This window comes from Onychomys torridus, chromosome 9, assembly GCF_903995425.1.
Source record: "Onychomys torridus chromosome 9, mOncTor1.1, whole genome shotgun sequence".
NCBI lineage: Eukaryota > Metazoa > Chordata > Mammalia > Rodentia > Cricetidae > Onychomys > Onychomys torridus.
The window spans coordinates 33,483,352-33,501,717 of NC_050451.1; the positions used below are offsets into that span (position 1 = coordinate 33,483,352).

Here is an 18,366-nt window from a genome sequence, read left to right on the forward strand (position 1 = left end):
ATTATACGTGTTATACGTGTCTCCCCAAACCAAATCACTTTATAATACTCTTCTATTCACAACTTGTAAGAATGTGGGTGTGAGGAGGGGAACTCCTGGACATCAAAATAAGGTTAACAAGTAAGTAAGAAACTATTTTGTTTGTCTCACAGATCTGGGAATAGAATTAGAACCTCAAACATGCAAGGCCAGAGCTCTACCACTGAGTTCCATCCCAGCCCGACGGTTTTAATATGGCTTAAAAGTTCACCTTTTGGCATTCTGGAAAGTGGTGGGTCACAACACTCCATATGGAATCCTCTATCACAGGAATCACAAAAAAGCATATTATCCTGTAATATAACATATTAGAGACTAATTGAGACTGAGACCAACTATAGAACACCAACACCCTCAAGTTACCAGGTTAGCAGTAAAATGTAATGAAGGAGCACCAATTTCCCGGGTGTGGTGCACCATTCCCATGGTCTAAACATGTAACCATTCTGTCAGAGGAAAGCCTGGCCGCCGGGATCCCCACCCCCCCATTTCTGCCCCGGACCTGGCATGCACTGGGCCATGGAAAGCATACTCACTGCATTTCTGCCCTGGACCCGGCATGCGCTGCATGTCTTGCACTCGATGCACTGCCACCTCAAGGCCTTCACATTGGCGGTTAATTCAGGACAAAATTTCAAACAGGATGGGTGTCCTGCAATAAAAAGCATATTGCTTTATGTCAATACTGTCTCAGTTTTTTGTTTTAAAAAAAGTGGTTTTTTTTATTCTAAAAAATTTATTTATTCTTATTTTTAAAAATCTCCTTTATTCACTGTCCACTGGTGCCAACCAGTGAGCCTTAGGAACCTGAAGACAAACTAGGTCAGAGGCTTTGAGCTGTACAAGAGATTTTCCTTCTCCCTCTTGTGACTGTCTTCTTCCCCTGCCTGTACAGAACGATCGTGTGAATCTGTCCCGAGAGAAACCTGGACATGTACCCCATTCCCACACTCAGTCTTACAGCACTTGAAGACTGCCTATGTGTTCTGTTAGCATTCTTGCCCTGTCATCCCCCAGCCACCGTGTGCCCACAGCTCGAGTACACTACACTGTATACTGCTCTCTGTGTGTAACAAAAGATGGCCAAAGAAAAAGCGCACTGAGCTTAGTGTGGTTGTGCACACCTGTGGGAACAGAACTCGGGGGTCTGGCTTAACAAAGACCTGGGGCTGTTGGAGAAGCCACAGCTCCAAGGGGCTTAACTGAGTCACTCATGTAACTCTACACAAAGAACACCTACTACCGAGGCAGAGCATCCCGCTGCCGCCCAGTTCCTGAAAGTTGGGGACCAAGCATGGAATTTGTGAGTTGAAGAAGACAGAATAAGACACAGAGAGTAGGTTGAGAAGCCACCTTCAGCAGGCTTCCTCATTCTTCTAGAGCACTGTGTTTTCCACACAACTCGGGGCACTTTTACCCAGCCAGTCTGCAGAATCCACAGCGGAAGGAGACCAGGGTTCCATGAGTGACAGGAGAGTGTGAGCCGAGCCTCTGAAAAGAGGCTCCACTTAAAAACTAATGGCTTTTATCACCCAACCCCAAGGAGATATCCAAACTTGATTATTATTTCTTTTTTAAAATTCTGCTCTTTAAATAGTAAGAACATTAGTAAATCCCATGTGAGAGAACTTATAACCAAGCTGCAAAAGGAAATCTGAGGGGTAATAAAAAAAGCAGATTCTGTAATTTCCAAACTGTTTTATAATTTCCTGACTTTGGCAGCTTCATTGTTTAAATATGTATTTTGGGTTCCTGCCAAGAAAGTTCTCCTCCCTAAAGCTTAACAGGTGCTTTCATACAACTCCACTCACCAGGAGATCTGGCTTTTTGAAGTAAAAACATTCAGTATCAATCATCAATACTATTAATAAAAGTTCACAATCCCCTACTCTTAAAAAAAAAAAAAAAATCAAAACATCTGTATTTAAGATGTTGAGAAAAATCACATGTTGCAAGGCTGGGAGAGACCCCCAGGCAGATACAGTTAACCTCTGGATGGTCTTCCCCAAGAGCTTCCCAGTCAAACGAATGGGAGAAGAAGGGTTAAACACAGAAAAGTGGCATGGATCACCTCTCCCTGCTCAGGGCCAGCAATCAAGGACAGCTCACTTGTTTGTTTACCTTGAAGAGTATGCCCAGAACAGAGAGGCAGGAGGCTACTCTGATCAGCTCACCCCGTCATGTGAGGGACTAAAAACTCAACTTCTAAAGACCAGCAATTTAAATTCCACCTTTAAAATGGATCCTATCAGCTTAAAAATATACCATTTACTCCCCCCGCCTTTATTACTTCCTGTAAGTCATACATCACCAGCACATATGACCTCAATTTCATGCACTGAATTTTTCCTCTACATTAGAATCTCCTTTTGCACTTTGTAGCTTAGTCTTCAGTAACTAAGGTAATTCATATCATATTACAGCTTACTATTTATTCCTATAGATATCCTACAATAAAGACTTTTAATAATTTTGCATTTTCAAAAGTAATAGATTCTGGACATTTTCGATCAAAAGCATGGAACATTTCTCCTCTTAATGCTTTCTTCCACTTTAAGCAACAGCATCGAAAACTACTACTATTTAAGCTGTCCTATCCAATTCCAAAACCTTCAGCCCATCTTTCTTTTAGGAAGCAATCTTCCCTTTATTTAGCTTAAGAGAATTGGCTATAGATCCTTCCAGTTCTACATTTCTATGGTTCTGTATAAGACGCTGAGCAATGAAGAGACATTTCCATTTTCCTTTCTCACATTAACTTAAAAATAAAAGATTGTAACTGAGTCTTGCTGTATTGCCATACAATCTATAGTAATGATACTAGGACTTGATGGTATTGAGAATGTAATCCCTCACCTCCTCCTGATGCATTCCACAGACTCAGCCATTCCTCTAAAATCCTTGTTTTTCCTGCTGAGAGAGTCATGGCGGTGTGTCTTTCTGGAGATGGTTTTACTACTTTGGTTTGCAATGTATCAGAGAGCCATGTTAAGTCTTCACTCATTTATTCATTGTTATATAAGCACATAAGTATTCATAGTTCATAATAATTTTGTCTAGTAAAACTGAAGGAAAATGGTTTCAAGTTAGGAGGAAATACTTGAGAAGAAAATCTACATGTAGTAAACACAATAATGGCTCTGAAAGACATCTATCCCCAGTTCTCACATCACATAGAGAAAGCAACTCTACAGGCCTGGGCACAACTAAGGGACAGGTTTCGTGAGTGGGAAAGAAGAGATGTTGGGAGCTTGCAACCATCTCCACTTGTCACAGAGCCTCTGAAGATGGAGGAAGAGGTTGGCCCCTGGCATCTGGGAAGGGGATTCACCTGCTTACCAAACAAGTAACTGACTCCTACCATAACCAATGGACTAGGATATGGACCTTCTCTTCCTAGGGTCTCTAGAAAGCAGCCAACCCTTCTGACACGTTGACTGTACTCTGTTGAGTCCTACAACAGGGTTTTCTGCTATGGCTGTAAAATATGCTGTTTCAAACCACTAGATTGTGGCAATCTGTTATAGCAGCAACAGAGAAATAAATACACACTTACATACAAACATGGCTGGGGGGTAGCACCATAACAGAGCACTACCTAGCATGCATGGGGCTCTGGATTCAATGAGGTGGGAGAGAAGGAGGGGAGAAGAGAGGAAGGAAAAGGCCCCTCAGAGCAGTTACTCAGCAATCAGCCTGTGTGCACGCCCTTCCTTCAACTGACATCTAACAAGCATTAGAAACAGAGAGAAGGTGGAAGTGAGTCCTACCGGAAAGGTCATGTTATATAGCAGAAAGACAAGCATTAATGTATGCCAGAAGCAGAGACAGGTGAACTGAAAGTTCAAGACCAGCCTGGGCTACAGGGCAAAACCTGACTTAAAAAACCAAAGGTCAGCTGGGCGGTGGTGGCACATGCCTTTAATCCCAGCACTCGGGAGGCCAGCCTGGGCTACCAAGTGAGTTCCAGGACAGGCTCCAAAGCTACACAGAGAAACCCTGTCTCGAAAAACTAAAACAAACCAACCAACCAAAACCAGGGGTTGGGGATTTAGCTCAGTGGTAGAGTACTTGCTTAGCAAGCGCAAGGCCCTGGGTTCGGTCCTCAGCTCTGCAAAAAGAAACAAACAAACAACAACAACAACAAAAAAAAACCAACCAAACAAACAAACAAAAAGCCCAAAACTTTCCTGCTCTTGAAGCAATGGGCATGCTACGTATGGGCACACAGTCAGTTCCTAAAAAAGAAAACCTCCACTGTCCTGTTCTTACACATCAAAGGATCACCAAAACCACTTTGATTCTATGTCCTAACCAAAATCCTGCATACTAAACAGATCTACACTTCTCCATCAGACACACCGAATTGCTGCTATAATACCCTAGAGCTCATCTTGATGAAACTTTGCATCAATTATTCCAATGCAGCCCAAGTGACCTGTGTAGCTTCTAAATCTGATCACAGAATTTTTCCTCTGTCCACCAAAGAGTCTTAGGAAAAATGTAAATTCTTTCACATAGGCCACAAAGCCCTTCCGAACTGGACCTCTGTTAACTCACCCCGTGTCCTTTGTACTCTGCACTAACACTCATCAGGTCTTCTCTCCCAAGTACATGGAGCTCTTCTCTACCTCTGTGCATGCCACTGTCTTCCAGCCTGGCCTCCTCTGACCCCGTCTTCTTCTGCTCCCACCCTTGGGAAGGAGCCCCTTCTCTTTTCTCACAGTGACTTCTTGGATTACCCAGGGGGCGCACTGTGTGTGTGTGTTCTTGACAGCATCAGCAGGGATTCAGGCTTCTGATGTTGTGATGCCCAGCCTCACCTGAGGTCCAAAGCAATGAAGCCAGCTGACTATAGACTACAACCCCCAAACTATGATCCCCAATCAACTTCTGACCCGTCAATTTCTTATTCAGTTTGTTTGGTGACAGTAAAGAAAACTCTAATAGCACGTACCCAACAAGCAAGATTTCTGCTTCTTGCCTCTCACTGGGGATGGCTCACTGCGACAGTGATTTCTGGAGAGTAAGGCTCCCTTTCTTCCTACTCCTCTTCTTCCTATTTACTCTTCCTTTGAGGTGAAGCTCTCATTCCTCTTCTTTCTATATATTCCTCTTGGAATTCCTTCTAGTCAAGACTCTCCTTTCCAACCCAATGATCCAATCTATGTCTAGTCAGTGTGAAACCAGATGACTAACAAACTGCTCCCTGAGGCATTTACACAGAACAACCCTAAGATACCAGTGCTTTGAAAAAAAAAAGAGAGAGAAGCCCAGAGAGCCAAAGACTGCACCCACCAGCTCCCACAGCACCACATCTTTCAGGATTGACACCGGGGTACAGAAGAACTCAGGGTGGGCGCCAGAGCTCCAGATCGTGGGCTGATACTCTACCCACAGCTCTCACTCCTGTTCTGCGGAGGGGTTCTCCCTCTCTCCCAGCTGCACCACAGCAGCCTCTCTACTGCCTCCTGTTTCAACGAGCTCCCACTTAGTACGATGCTGTAATTTTGAACTGTACACTTATCTTAGATTTGCTAATTTGAAAACACACATGCACACAACTCATCTGTAAGTAAGATTTAACCACCCGGCAATCTGAGCAGCAGACACAAAATTTCATTTGGTATAATATCTAATACTTATGTGAAGCTAATTAAAGATAATTTGGCCTTAATGAGGCAAGGAGAATATAACAGTGTTAATTTCAAAGTAGGCTGATCCATGAAAGTCAAGTAAAATCACTCCCCAGCCTCAGCATTTCTTCAGACCTGAGGACTGCCTCACAGTTCCCAAATTCCTGAGTGGGTAGGAGAATCCTGACGTGTGTCCCACTCGGCCATCTTCATGTGACCACTGACTGCCCTCATGGCAGCCCTATTATTCTTCATATAGCCAGCAGGGAAAGAGAGACAGGGCCCAGGGCTGGGGACACCACATTTGGGGCACCTCACTTCATTTTTACTACATATGAACTTGAACACTTTTTTAAAGGACTTCTAGCAGGGGAGGAACAGTTCTGGCCATTTGTAATTCAGTCATCTTAGAAATGGAGAAAAGGCCAATGAGCTGACTTCAGGGTGGAAGCAGAAGGAACCAGTTACAGTCATGTCTATGAAAGCTCAGCACAGGGCAGTCATCCTCACACAAACGGGGCTGCAGAGAGAGGTGACTAAGAACATTGGGCACATATGGGAAACACATTGAACAATCATCTTCCTTATGGCTGCATCTGGACTTCCTTTTTCTGGTTTTATACTGCTCATAGACATTTTTCTTTTTTAACATAAATATCTTACGTTCAGAATCCCTTTGATCCTTATAAACAGTCCCAACTCCATCCTGGAACCAATAGGTCCTTTTGAGTATGAGAAGGCAGCCATCTCTACAAGGTCAACTGGAGGATCATGTGTTTTAGCCCACTGGAGCTGCAGGACTGGACTATACATAGCTCCCACTAGGATGAGGTCCATCATCTTCTGTTTTCATCATAAATAACCAGGTGTCAAGACATAGCTTAAAACCACAAGGACCCCAGTAACCCCTAAAATTAGGCACATTTTATCCTGATGCTTCAATTTTAAGAGAGAGAGAAAAAAAAAGAACATAGGTTACTTGCCTAATTGACCAGAGTACATGTCTACACAGTATTCACAACAGGGATCTTCTCCCAGTCACTGAAGTAGTTGAATCCAAACGGATACACTCACAGAAGTGCTCCACTTTCGAGTCTGGAGAGGCTCCTTCGGGCATCGTCTGTGCTCTACAGACAGAAACTATGCCCCTAGGGCTTAGATTTCTGCCAGGGACAGAAGTAGACATGATCCTGGGGCAGAAACCCTCAACCCATTCTGCACTTGTTAGAAAAACAAAGGGTACCTTTGAGGACAGAAAAGGAACCAGTGCACCAAACAGCCCTAGCCTGACCCAAGGAAGTATGAATGGGAAAGGAAGAAGCTTCAGAGAACAAGACATTTCAGCGATTTCAGTGCAGAGGCGGGTCAGACCTCCTTCTGGCAGGTCTTCAATCTGGGAAAACCAGGGGAAGCTGATTCTATCAGAAAGTCTGAGATTGATACCTTGTGAGGAAAGCCTTGAAGTTTTGATAAAAAATCCTGGATTCCTTAGCAACTCAGCAGGACTGAGCGTGTCACTAGCAGCAAGGAACACACAAAGAGAGCTTCTCTTCCCACATTTCAATACCTCCACCATCTGTCTAGGTGCCCAGATAAAGAGATACTAAGGAAAATGAAACAATAAAGAACATTTTTTAAAGTACAGCTTAAACTCCACAGCTAAACACCAGATAGGTGGATACCATGAACCTGATCAGGCAGGGACAAACAATAATTCATCTGAAATGAGCCAATGAGGAGACCAAAAAGCTAGGTAAGGTCAGAACTGATGAGTGGGGCACTCCCTTGCCAGCACAGCGGGGAGATCATAAGGTTGACATGAATTAAGCAGAACACACAGATAATGTTTGTGGGCTCTTCCATGACTCCACGGCCAAGTTAGAGAATGTTAGTGAATCTATAAAGCCCATCAAAAAAGGCTGTAAGAATACATTTTTCAGGTAGGGACTGAAATGTCTGCCGAACCACAATTGGCCTATCAAGTTAAATCTCTGCATTATGAATAAGAATCATTTCAAACACTAACATTCCTCAGTATGGAATATTTCCTCTATCCAACCGTCAAGCAGCTGTCCAAAGTGGTGATAACATTTTAAAGTATTTATAGCAATCAAGAATGACAACAGAGCTGGGTGGTGGTGGCGCTCGCCTGTAATCCCAGCACTCGGGAGGCAGAGCCAGGTGGATCTCTGTGAGTTCGAGGCCAGCCTGGGCTACCAAGTGAGTTCCAGGCCAGGCACAAAAACTGCACAGAGAAACCCTGTCTTGGAAAAACAAACAAACAAAAAGAATGACAACATGAAGTGCTGGGAAGCATAACAATGGGTGGCTCGTTTATGGTACTCTTACTACAGCTCGTGTGGACTATGCACTTGGTTGTTTAGTTCCTTTTAAGTCTAGAGTAAATGCCATCATTTCCAGTGAGGGCAGCACCGCATGGACTGACTAGGTGACTGGTTGGAAGGAAAGGGTCTGGGCTGGGGGCTGGCTCTGCATGAAAGTGTGCTACAGGTTCTACAGGGCTGGTTTTGCTTCTGGTGCGAGGGATTGAACCTAGGATCTTAGGTAACTGCTTTAGTGTGGAAATAAAACTCCAGCTGTTAGTCATAAATTTTAAAATAAAATTTTTGAAGGGAAAAAATGTTTCAGTACCTAGGAGAAAAACAAGAGACCAGTGCAGAAAGATTAACTTTTTAAAACCCTGGACTGGGGGTGTAACTCAGTAGTAGTGTTTGCTTAGCATGTATAAGGCCTTCAGGTTGACCCAAAAAAAAAACATTAATTAAAAAAAAAAATAGTGTGCAGGGGGAGGGGAGGAACACGGGACCTAGTATTACCATTTTATGTGTTGGAAAGTGTGTGTATTTGAATGTAACCTGGGTGACTTCTATGTACTGAATCAAAAAGACTATCCAGTTAAAAATTGAAAGTATAAACACAGTTTGCCTTTATAGTTTTGAGTATAAAAACAGAGGCATAATATTAAAATCTACGGTAAGAAGCATTTGGGGCACTGTCACTGGTTCACAGCTGCTCAACGTTCTTCCACAGTTCCCCCACTCCTTCCCACACCAGGCACCCTCATCTACCTTGTTCCAAACAACCCCAATAGCTCTCACATCTTAGGATTTCATGGTTCCTGACCTTTCCATTCAGTCTCACAGAGCCGAGCTGAAATACTGCATTTCACCAGTAGGTGTCATAGCCTGAAACACTACAGACTTCAGATTCTGGAAAACAGAAGTGACTCTATTTAGCTTAACTCTCTGCTGTGAGCTAGGCTGATAACGGTCAGACTTGGGAAGATGAGTTCTGAGACTGACTGAGATCAGGATTTAGGAGTGTGGCCCAGGGAACACAGATTCCAACATTTCTAAAAGCTCAGTTGTGGCACATACTACCCCTGTAACCTCAGCAAGCACAGCAAGTTTGAGGCCAGCCTGGGCTACAGGAAGAGACATCTCAATGTCTCTACTATGATTTTACTTATTACACTGAAGTCTCCACATTGAATTATCCATATAGGTTTGAAACTGGAACTTGGTTACAAATATTACTGAACAGTATTGTGTAAACGTAACATGTTGGTACTGATATACCCTTGACCTGTATAACATTCTTACACTTAAAGACTATTCCATCAGCAAATGATTTATCCAAGTGAAGAATACTGTGTGGTCTGCTAGAGATAAAGAACACGAAGCTGTAAGAGCAGAGTCACCGACTGGGGAAGGCACACCATCCCCAAACTCACCGCTGCTGCCACAGTCTGCACAGGACAGGAGCTCTTCGGGTTTCTTCTCACGATTGGACTCCTTAGTCCCCAGACAGAAGCTACAGATTGGAATGGGGTCGGCACGGGGCTGTGAGGAATTAAAAAAAATATATATATATATATTGTTAGCCCTCCTTTAAAACTTAAAACAAATTACTAAAATTCAGAGCTTCTGACAATATTTCTTAAGGCAACCCCGATAAATTAAGTATTCAAATCAGCACTTTCTAATAAAAAATTATCATAAATTATTTGGTAGCAAAGCAGTATCTAAATACATTTAAATATAGCTATTAGATCCAGAAGTAACTTTTATGAAATCAGTGATGCCTAATACCTTCAAATATCATAGAGCCTTCAGAATGAACATTAAGGACTCATCTGCAATCCCAAGTGTTCCCATAATCTGTATGCCTATAATAAACTGATTCATCTACTCAGCATTAAAGATCATGGATATCATCCAGTTAATTAAGTGAGGTTATTTAACTAAATGTTATCAAGTGTCCTAATTATTCATCTATTAAACACTAGACATGAAATGTATGTTTTAGATGGCACGTGAACAGAGAATAAGCAGGAACTAAAATTCTGTTGGACTTGAGAAGATCTAAAGGCTATTAACAAGGCCTCTCTGGCACCAAGGGCTTCAAAGGAAAAGCAGGGCATACAAAGGAGATAAACGCTCAATCTCTGACATTCACACTTTATAAAAGAAACAACAAAACATTTCTCTACCCCCTGGCACCCTCGAACTCTCTATGGCAATGGCTTTTAACAGTGTGTAAATCTACATACATTCTGTGTCTCCTGTTCACTACTGCCAGCAGGGCCGGCATTTCCATCCGTATGAATGAAGTTGACTATGCCTACAGATCTGGTTACATTATCTTCAACAGCCAAAACTGTACAAAAACTAAAATGATATTGCACATTCCAAGCCTTCACACGAGTTGTCTGCTGGCTCTCTGAATGTTACTATGGAGTCTTTATCCTGAGTCTCGTGAATCAAAAAAGAAAAATCAACCACTTCTTTAAGATAATATTTTGAATGGTTATAATGAGTCAACAAATGTCTTGGTTCCCTCTAACAACATGCCATGAAAGTCAAGAACCCATCTTATGGCCAAGCATTCACAAACTTGTTTAATATGACTGTGACTCTCATCTTACAATATGAGTGTTCATTATCCTGCCCTTATTTTCAGCTTAATTTGTTCTATTAATATGTACATGCTTTACTTCTGGAGGTAGCTTTACAAATGAATTTTTGTAGCTCTGTTAAAAAGGCACAGTGTGAAACATTCTGTACTAGGAAAACGAAAAAAAGACAAGCGACAACAAATTGGCCACTGACTCTAGCCACAGTTTTTGAAATGCCAGATAATCAGCACTGCATAATTATGGATCCATAGTTATTACTTGCAACTGCTCAGCTGCAGTACCTGGGGAACACTTTTGTTCCCTTAAATAGCAATTAAAAGAACAATCCGGTTTTAAAGTGACAACATTCCCCTGATAGATTCTGGCTAAAGCACAGTCTTTGTACTAATGGGATTCTTGCTTTCATTTGACAGAACAATGTTCAAGCCACTGCCGCCTCCCTTGCAGTGATAAATAATTTACAGAATGTCACATATCATTCATGCAATGCAATAAATCCAAATCTGCAGCTCCATTTTTCTTTCCCAGGTGAATTTTTAGCTGAAAGGGAGACATAGCTACCAGCCAGCATTCATGCTCATTTTTCGTTTTTAACTAAAGGTAACACAAAGGACAAAGGTTGCTAGTAGTTCATGGCCAGAAAGACTGATGTCCCGCACCCTGCCCAATAACAGAAGCAGAGATGCCATCACTTCCCGCCACATCCAAATGAACCCTGCCATGCTGATGTATGCTCACAACCATTTATTTTAAGGATAACTATCTCACAATACTCTATAAAACCACCACATTATACAGAAATGTCTGCCCTGTTGAATTATTGATAACTCAAAACATTTTTTGCTAACCTCAGTGTAGCCGAGTCTAATTAACTTTAAAAAATTGTCACTTGTATGAAATGAAACTTTTACAGTAATGCTTGTAAATGGGTCACAGAATTATTTTTATTCACTATTCTCAGACTACATATATAAACTTAAAAAAAAAAAAAAAAGCCCTTAAAGTGAAATGGATTGCAGTCAAAAAGTCTAGGTAAATAGCAATTTGATTCCATACAGATCTACTAAAGACAAATGGTGTTGAAGAAGTTTGAAATCAGGAGCCCAAGTTGATTGTGGTGTTGTACACCTGGAACCCTAGGACTCTGGAATCAGAAGCAGGACTGAAATGATTTCAAGGCTAGTCTGAGTCTGAGGGCCAGCCTGAACCACATAGTGAAATACTCTTACCACTCCCCTCAAAAGAAAAATAAAACCAAAACACCCAACCTTATTTGACAACTCTGAATTCCTTTCTTTGACATCCCACGAGGGGATGGGAGAGCAACAAAGCCATCTTGGTGGGTAAAATGAAGCCTGACAGTCTGAGGTCAATACTGGAAGCCCACATTAATAGATACGAGGGGGAAACTAATTCAAGAATTGTTCTCTTCCAACCTCAAGCATGCATGCACACACAATACAGTAATAAATGAAATAAATATCTGAAATTAAAGAGCAAAAGAAAAGCCGGGCAGTGGTAGCACACACCTTTCATTCCAGCACTCGGGATGCAGAGGCAGGTGAATCTCTGTGAGTTCCAGGCTAGCCTGGTCTACAAAGCGAGTTCCAGGACAGCCAGGCCTGTTACATAGAGAAACTCTGTCTCGGGGGGGGAAAAAAGAAAGAAAGGAAAAGAAATCTCATAAAGGCATCCAGCTTGTTGGTCACGTTTTTCTCATAGTGTCTGGTAAGGCTAGACTAATTAGGAACCTGAGGACCACACGGGGGAGACGTGAGGATAAAAAGGTGCCGACTGCTCTGTGGGTACCTCTCCAGCCTGCTTTAGCCCTGGCCGAGTAATGGAATGGCTCCGAGGCAGTGGGGAAGCCAGAGTACGCCCACCCACAGCTACCTCACTCACTCACTCACCGTGACCAGGCAAGATATATGGCACTATCCCCACTGTAAGGAGGAAATGGAGGGCCTCAGGGGTTGGGAGCTTCTCTAAACTTGCATAGGTACAAGTGGAGATCTGGATTGATACACAAGTCCGTGTTGTGTCCCAGGGCCCATTTCTTAACATCACTACCTCCCTCCACTCTTCTCTTCTCTCAGAAAAACAGAGGCCGAAAAATTATCTTCCCACCAGGAACAACACATTTTTTAAGGTGTTCATCATCTCTTTCAGCACCAACAGCATGTTTTAAAAGTACTTAAAAAGATGCCACTATAATGCTATATTGTTACTAATCACATTGTGACAGGTATGAAGGGAAACCTGCAGACGGTTCTTTAACAAATATGGGGCTAGCACCACGTGCCTCCAAGTGTTTCGATAAAGTGCAGAGCACTGCCCATCTCACTCTTGGTGAACCTATGGAAGAGAGACAATCTTTATAAAACAACTTTCCTGGACTCTTCAAAGAATGGCAGTCATGTGAGATAGAAAGCTCATGGAAATTAAATACAACTATGACCTTTGGTTATATTGTTGATTTAAAAAGATTTATTTATGTGGATGAGTGCTTGCCTACATGTATGTAGGTGTGACATGTGTGTGCCTAGTGTTTTCAGAAGCTGGAAGAGGGTGCTGGGTCCCCTGTAACCATAGTTACGGATGGTTGTGAGCCATCACATGACTGCTGGGTACCAAACCTGAGCCCTCTACAAGTGCTCTTAACTATGAGCCATCATTTATCCAACACCTTGAATTCGTGAGTCACCATAAGTTATTTTACTGGTATAATTGGAGGAATATGTACTAATTATCAGGTACTATGTAAGCTACATATGAATTTCTTAAGTGGACATATGATCATGTTGGGCCATGGCCAACAATGACAGTTCTCGAGAGATGTGAGCAAATACTTATAAGAGTTATGGTATCTTAGCTGGAGTCATCATTGTAGATGAGTGAAAATTTCCCTTATACCAGGTTTCTACCTGACCCCAAAATGCCTGCCTCCAATCAAGATGTCTCTTTCATAATAGGTAGACTGAATTGGCCATCTCCTGTAATCAGATTGGTGACTATCCCAATTGTCATCAGAGAGCTGAAGATCCAGTGACTGATGGAAACAGATGCAGAGACCCACAGCCAAGCTCTGAGCTGAGCTCAGGGAATCCTGGGTAAGAGAGGGAAGGGAGGAAGGATTGTAGAGTCTTCCTCCTGGTGAAAGTCATCACAAGGGAACCCACAGAAACAACTAACCTGGGCTCAGAGGAGCTCAGAGACTCTGGACTGACAGCTAGGGGCTCTACATATGTGTAGAGGCCCTCTACATGTGTGTGACAGTTGTGTAGCTTGATCTTGTGGGACTCCTAGTGGTGAAGCAGGGTCTGTCCCTAACACTTTAGCTGGCTTCCAGGAACCTATTCCTCAAGCTGGATTGCCTTGCCCAGGCTTACACCAGTAAGGCGCTTAGCCTTAGCTTAATTTGATATTAAATATTAATTTGATATAAAGCCATGCTTTGTTGAAAACAGAGGAGTGGATCTGGGGGTGAGAGAAGGGAGAAGAGAGAGGGGAAACAGTGTTCTGGATGTAAAATAAACCAATTACTTCAACTAATAATAATAAAAAAGAAGCGTTGTGGTATATCTGTAACTCTCAAATGATCCTGAAAACACTACCACACCTAAATATGCTATGGTGGTTATACAGCAGTGTGCCCACAGGCAGCCATCGAAATCAAAGGCATGCAGGCATTCCATATCACTCCTTCCAATTTCTGCCATTTCCAACTTTTCAAATAAAAGTATGGGGGCGGGGGTGGAGGGGCACTCCTCTGCTCTCAAAAGAAGTCCAGGACAAATTATTATCAGCTGGATTGTAAGCACACATGGAGTCCGTCCTCTATCCAATCACCAATTCACGGGAAATACAGACAACAGGTGAACATACAGGGAAAGGAGATGTTAGCATCATGTTCACAGTGGACAAATGACCCACTTTCTTCAAAATTCAATTAAAAGGGGAGGCAGAGGGAACAGGTGAGCAAGAGGTAGAGCTCAGGATACTAAAAGGAAAAGCAGGTAACTGTAATGTGTACACTCCACCTATGTTAGACTGTCCTTAAACTATGCAGCTCAGACTGGCACCGAACTCACTACCCTCCTGCCTCAGCCTCCTGAGTGTTATAGCTGCAGGTATGTGCCACTATGTCTGACCTTGAGGTTTTTCTCTTGATCATGATTTTAAGTGTAAAAAGAAAAAAAAATTATAAATAAGCTGGGCATGGGAATGCATGACTTTAATCCCAGCACTCGGGAGGCAGAGGCAGTCAAATCTCTGAGTTCGAGGCCAGCCTGTTCTACGACAGCCAGGGCTACACAGAGAGAACCCGTTTCATAAGCAAATAAAGATTATAAAGGAACCGAGGCTGTTTATGCTTAAACATTGGGAGGTGGCAAGCTGGGTAATTGCATGCAGGTGGAAGGGTTAGAGTTCCTCTTCGTGGCTCCAGCATAGGAAGGGCAGACCAAGAGAAAAGTGCTGTCTATCAGGAAGACCTACTACCACTGCTGCCTGTCACGAACGCTCTGGAAAAGTAAGGTGAACAGGGAGCACATGGGCCGGTGAGACAGCTCACTGGGAAAGCTGCTTGCTGTGCAAGTGTGAGGGCCTCAGCCTAAATCCCCAGAACCCATGTAAACCAAGATGCTACCTGTCGGTCTGAAGCTGGGAACAGGAGAGTTCCTGGAAGTAAGTTCATGGACCAGCTGGCCTGACAAACACAGCTAACATAGCCTGTATGGTCAGTAAAATGGCTCAGTACTCTATGCCAGGCTTGACAAGCTGAGTTCAATCCCAGCAAGCCACATGGTAGACAGAACTAACAACAACTCCCACAAGTTGTTCTCTAACCTCCGTACACACATCCCAGCAATTAATTGTACACACACACACATACACGCACGCACGCACGCACACGCACACAGGAAGCTAATGACTCACATCTAAGGCTGTCCTGACTTCCACATGAAGTCTGTGGCATATGCTCACTGCATGCACATGCACATATACACACAACGATAAATATATACACAACCATGCATGTAAGATAAAATTTACCAGTTTAACAAACTTTAAAGGTGCCTTCAGGGGCAACAGTCATAATCTCATGGACACATCATTACCACCCACTTGTACGATACTACACACCCAGTAAACACTAACTCCCTGTTGCTCTCTCCTGGGCCCTGGGAATTAACATTTCCTTTCTATTCCTAGACAGCTGCATGTTCTCAGTACCTCATACAAATGAGGTCATATAGATTCCATGGAAGTACTGACTTTTGAGGGACAAGAGCTGCCTGTAATGACATAATGTCAGGACATAATAATGAACAGAATCATCACACTCAAGCTGGGCATCTAGGACTCCTCACGGTTCTTTCCAGATCCAGTGTCTCCATGGCTCTACGGATAACTGTTATGGCCTTTCTCTGTTCTAATATTTTATTGAGAATATCATATCCAAGGCATTTGAGTCTTTAGATTTTCTGATCTAAAAACAAGAGCTCTTTTTCTGAGGGAGCATTCTTTCAGTACATGCAAGTGCATGTGAGGAGCTTTCTCTTCAGTCAGGATGACTTTTCCTGCCCTGACGGAAACAACGTGTTTGTTACTCTTGTTAGTCTTAGGTATCAGACAAAAATAAATGCAAATTTATACACAGGGCAGAGCCAGAGGTATCCAGGCTTCCATCCTCTTCCTGACAATGAAAAAACAAGAGTGTGTGTGCACGTGTGCATATGCACGTGCACGCACATGCAGAGGTGAGGAAGGGTGTTACAAGCTACTTCTTTAGCCTATGTACACAAACAGGGATATGTGACGGGGGCACGCCTTCTATACCCTACGGATCTGAGCCCTCTCTGATGTCCTTGAAACCACTAGAACACAATCTCGGTGAGCCCAGTTTCACAAATGGAGCAGTCCTTCAGACTTGTATGAGGGAAATGATTGAGACATGTTCCTTCAAGTCCTTAACAATGTTAGCACAAATAAGTTGTTATGGAATTTTAAATTATACTATGAAAGACACTGATTCTCTCAGTCCCTGTGATGAATATTAATTTTACAGGATTTTTTAAAAAGATTTATTTATTTATTATGTATACAGAAGAAGGCACCAGATCTTATTACAGATGGTTGTGAGCTGCCATGTGGGTGCTGGGAACTGAACTCAGGACCTCTGGAAGAGCAGTCGGTTCTCTTAACCTCTGAGCCATCTCTCCATCCCCAGGATTTCTTTGAAAAGAACCACCTGAGCAGCAGCCACAAGCACATGGCAGAGAGCACGGCGACCAAAAGCAGAGGGTTTTAGCAATTTAATAAAGGAAAAGAATAAACGTCAGCTGAAGAAAACAAGGAATAGAGAAACAAATTCAAAATCCTAAATGAAAAACCAAACCAAACCAAAACATGAACAACAACAAAAAAAAAACCCCACTTAAACCAAGCATGAATATAAATTCATGACCACTGTGTTAAGAACAATTAATAAATTGTAGAAAATGTCTACACTTAAGCCCAGATGATTCAACTGGTTCTTGAAATCTTTCATCAGACTCTTCCTCGGTACTTTTAACCACGTTCTTTGCTCAGACTGTGCTGATACTGCTGGTACTAACCCAGCAGGCCTGGGGCTCCCAGGCTGTTTCTCAGGAAAGTTAAATGACCCCATCCCCCTCCCCCCACCAGTCACATGGAAATTATTACACAAGGATTCTGGCCAGACAATTCCAAGCCCTCCCTGACATGTTGACCTATGTATCATTTGGAGCTTGGTTTGGGTATCCCATCATCTCTAAAATGATTCACTGGTCTGGTCTAGAACTGTCCACACCTTGATTGCTTTGCTTCTGAGCACTGGTCTCTATGCAGTGACAGATGATCAGACTGATTTATTTTGCTTCTATTACTCATGAGAGGAATGACACTCACTGATGAAGCTCCAGCCACAGAATATACTTTGGTGAAGTAATGAATGAACAAATCCATGAGCTGGTCTCCTTTAATTCAACAGGTCTCAAAATACTGATCACTACCGCTTATTTTCATACATCTATATCTCCATATATCTTAATGACTAAAAACACGTCAAGTAAGGCAACCATCAACGGTGAGGTGAGTTCATCATTTCTTGAAGGCTATTTATTTATCATCCTACTCTGACACATAATAGTTATGTTTGCCATATACTTCACTGGGCATAATCTGACAAGACATGACCAAAGGTTGTAAAACCACCCAGAGGATAGCTATCATAAATATTAACTTTTAGGGCTTATCCAGAAATATCCACCACCATTTTATATAATATCAATCTGGACACTAAGGCGAGGTGGTATTATGGAGAACCAGAGAGAGTGGGAAGGGGGAACCTAGGTTGAATATGATCAAACACATTGTATACATGCATGAAATTATAAAATAAATATCTAATACACATGCATCATGAAACCACTGCTGACGGCAGTGGTGAACCATCCCTCTACCCACCTTCTCAGTTTTGAAAAGAAAAGCTGAGCAAGCTGGAAGGACCAGTGAGCAGCACACTAGGAGAGTGTGATCCTCTCATCTTCTCTTGGTTTGGAGGCTCATAATAGGTCGGTGCCGATCTCCCTACGCAGTTGAGACTGGCCTTGAATTCCCGATCCTTTTACCTCTGAGAGCTGGGATCATATCGACCTATCTACTTATCTGCCTATCTGCCTGCCAGCCAGCCAGCCACCCATCCACCCGTCCATCCAGGGTTACTTT

General features: G+C 42.7%; 1 protein-coding gene across 7 annotated transcripts in view; it reads right to left on the minus strand.

Moving 5' to 3' along the window:
• The window catches only part of Kat6b (lysine acetyltransferase 6B), a 180,341-nt gene that overhangs the window by 54,533 nt on the left and 107,442 nt on the right, over positions 1 to 18,366 (minus strand). For 6 of the 7 annotated variants that reach the window (XM_036199059.1, XM_036199057.1, XM_036199060.1 and 3 more), the window contains exons 3-5: positions 9,430 to 9,538; positions 576 to 691; positions 251 to 332 (exon numbers count right to left, since the gene is read on the minus strand). In XM_036199059.1, coding sequence (XP_036054952.1) covers positions 251 to 332; positions 576 to 691; positions 9,430 to 9,538 — 307 coding nt within the window. Of the gene's footprint in view, positions 1 to 250; positions 333 to 575; positions 692 to 9,429; positions 9,539 to 18,366 lie in introns of those variants that run through there. The other variant, XM_036199061.1, reaches the window with a different exon arrangement.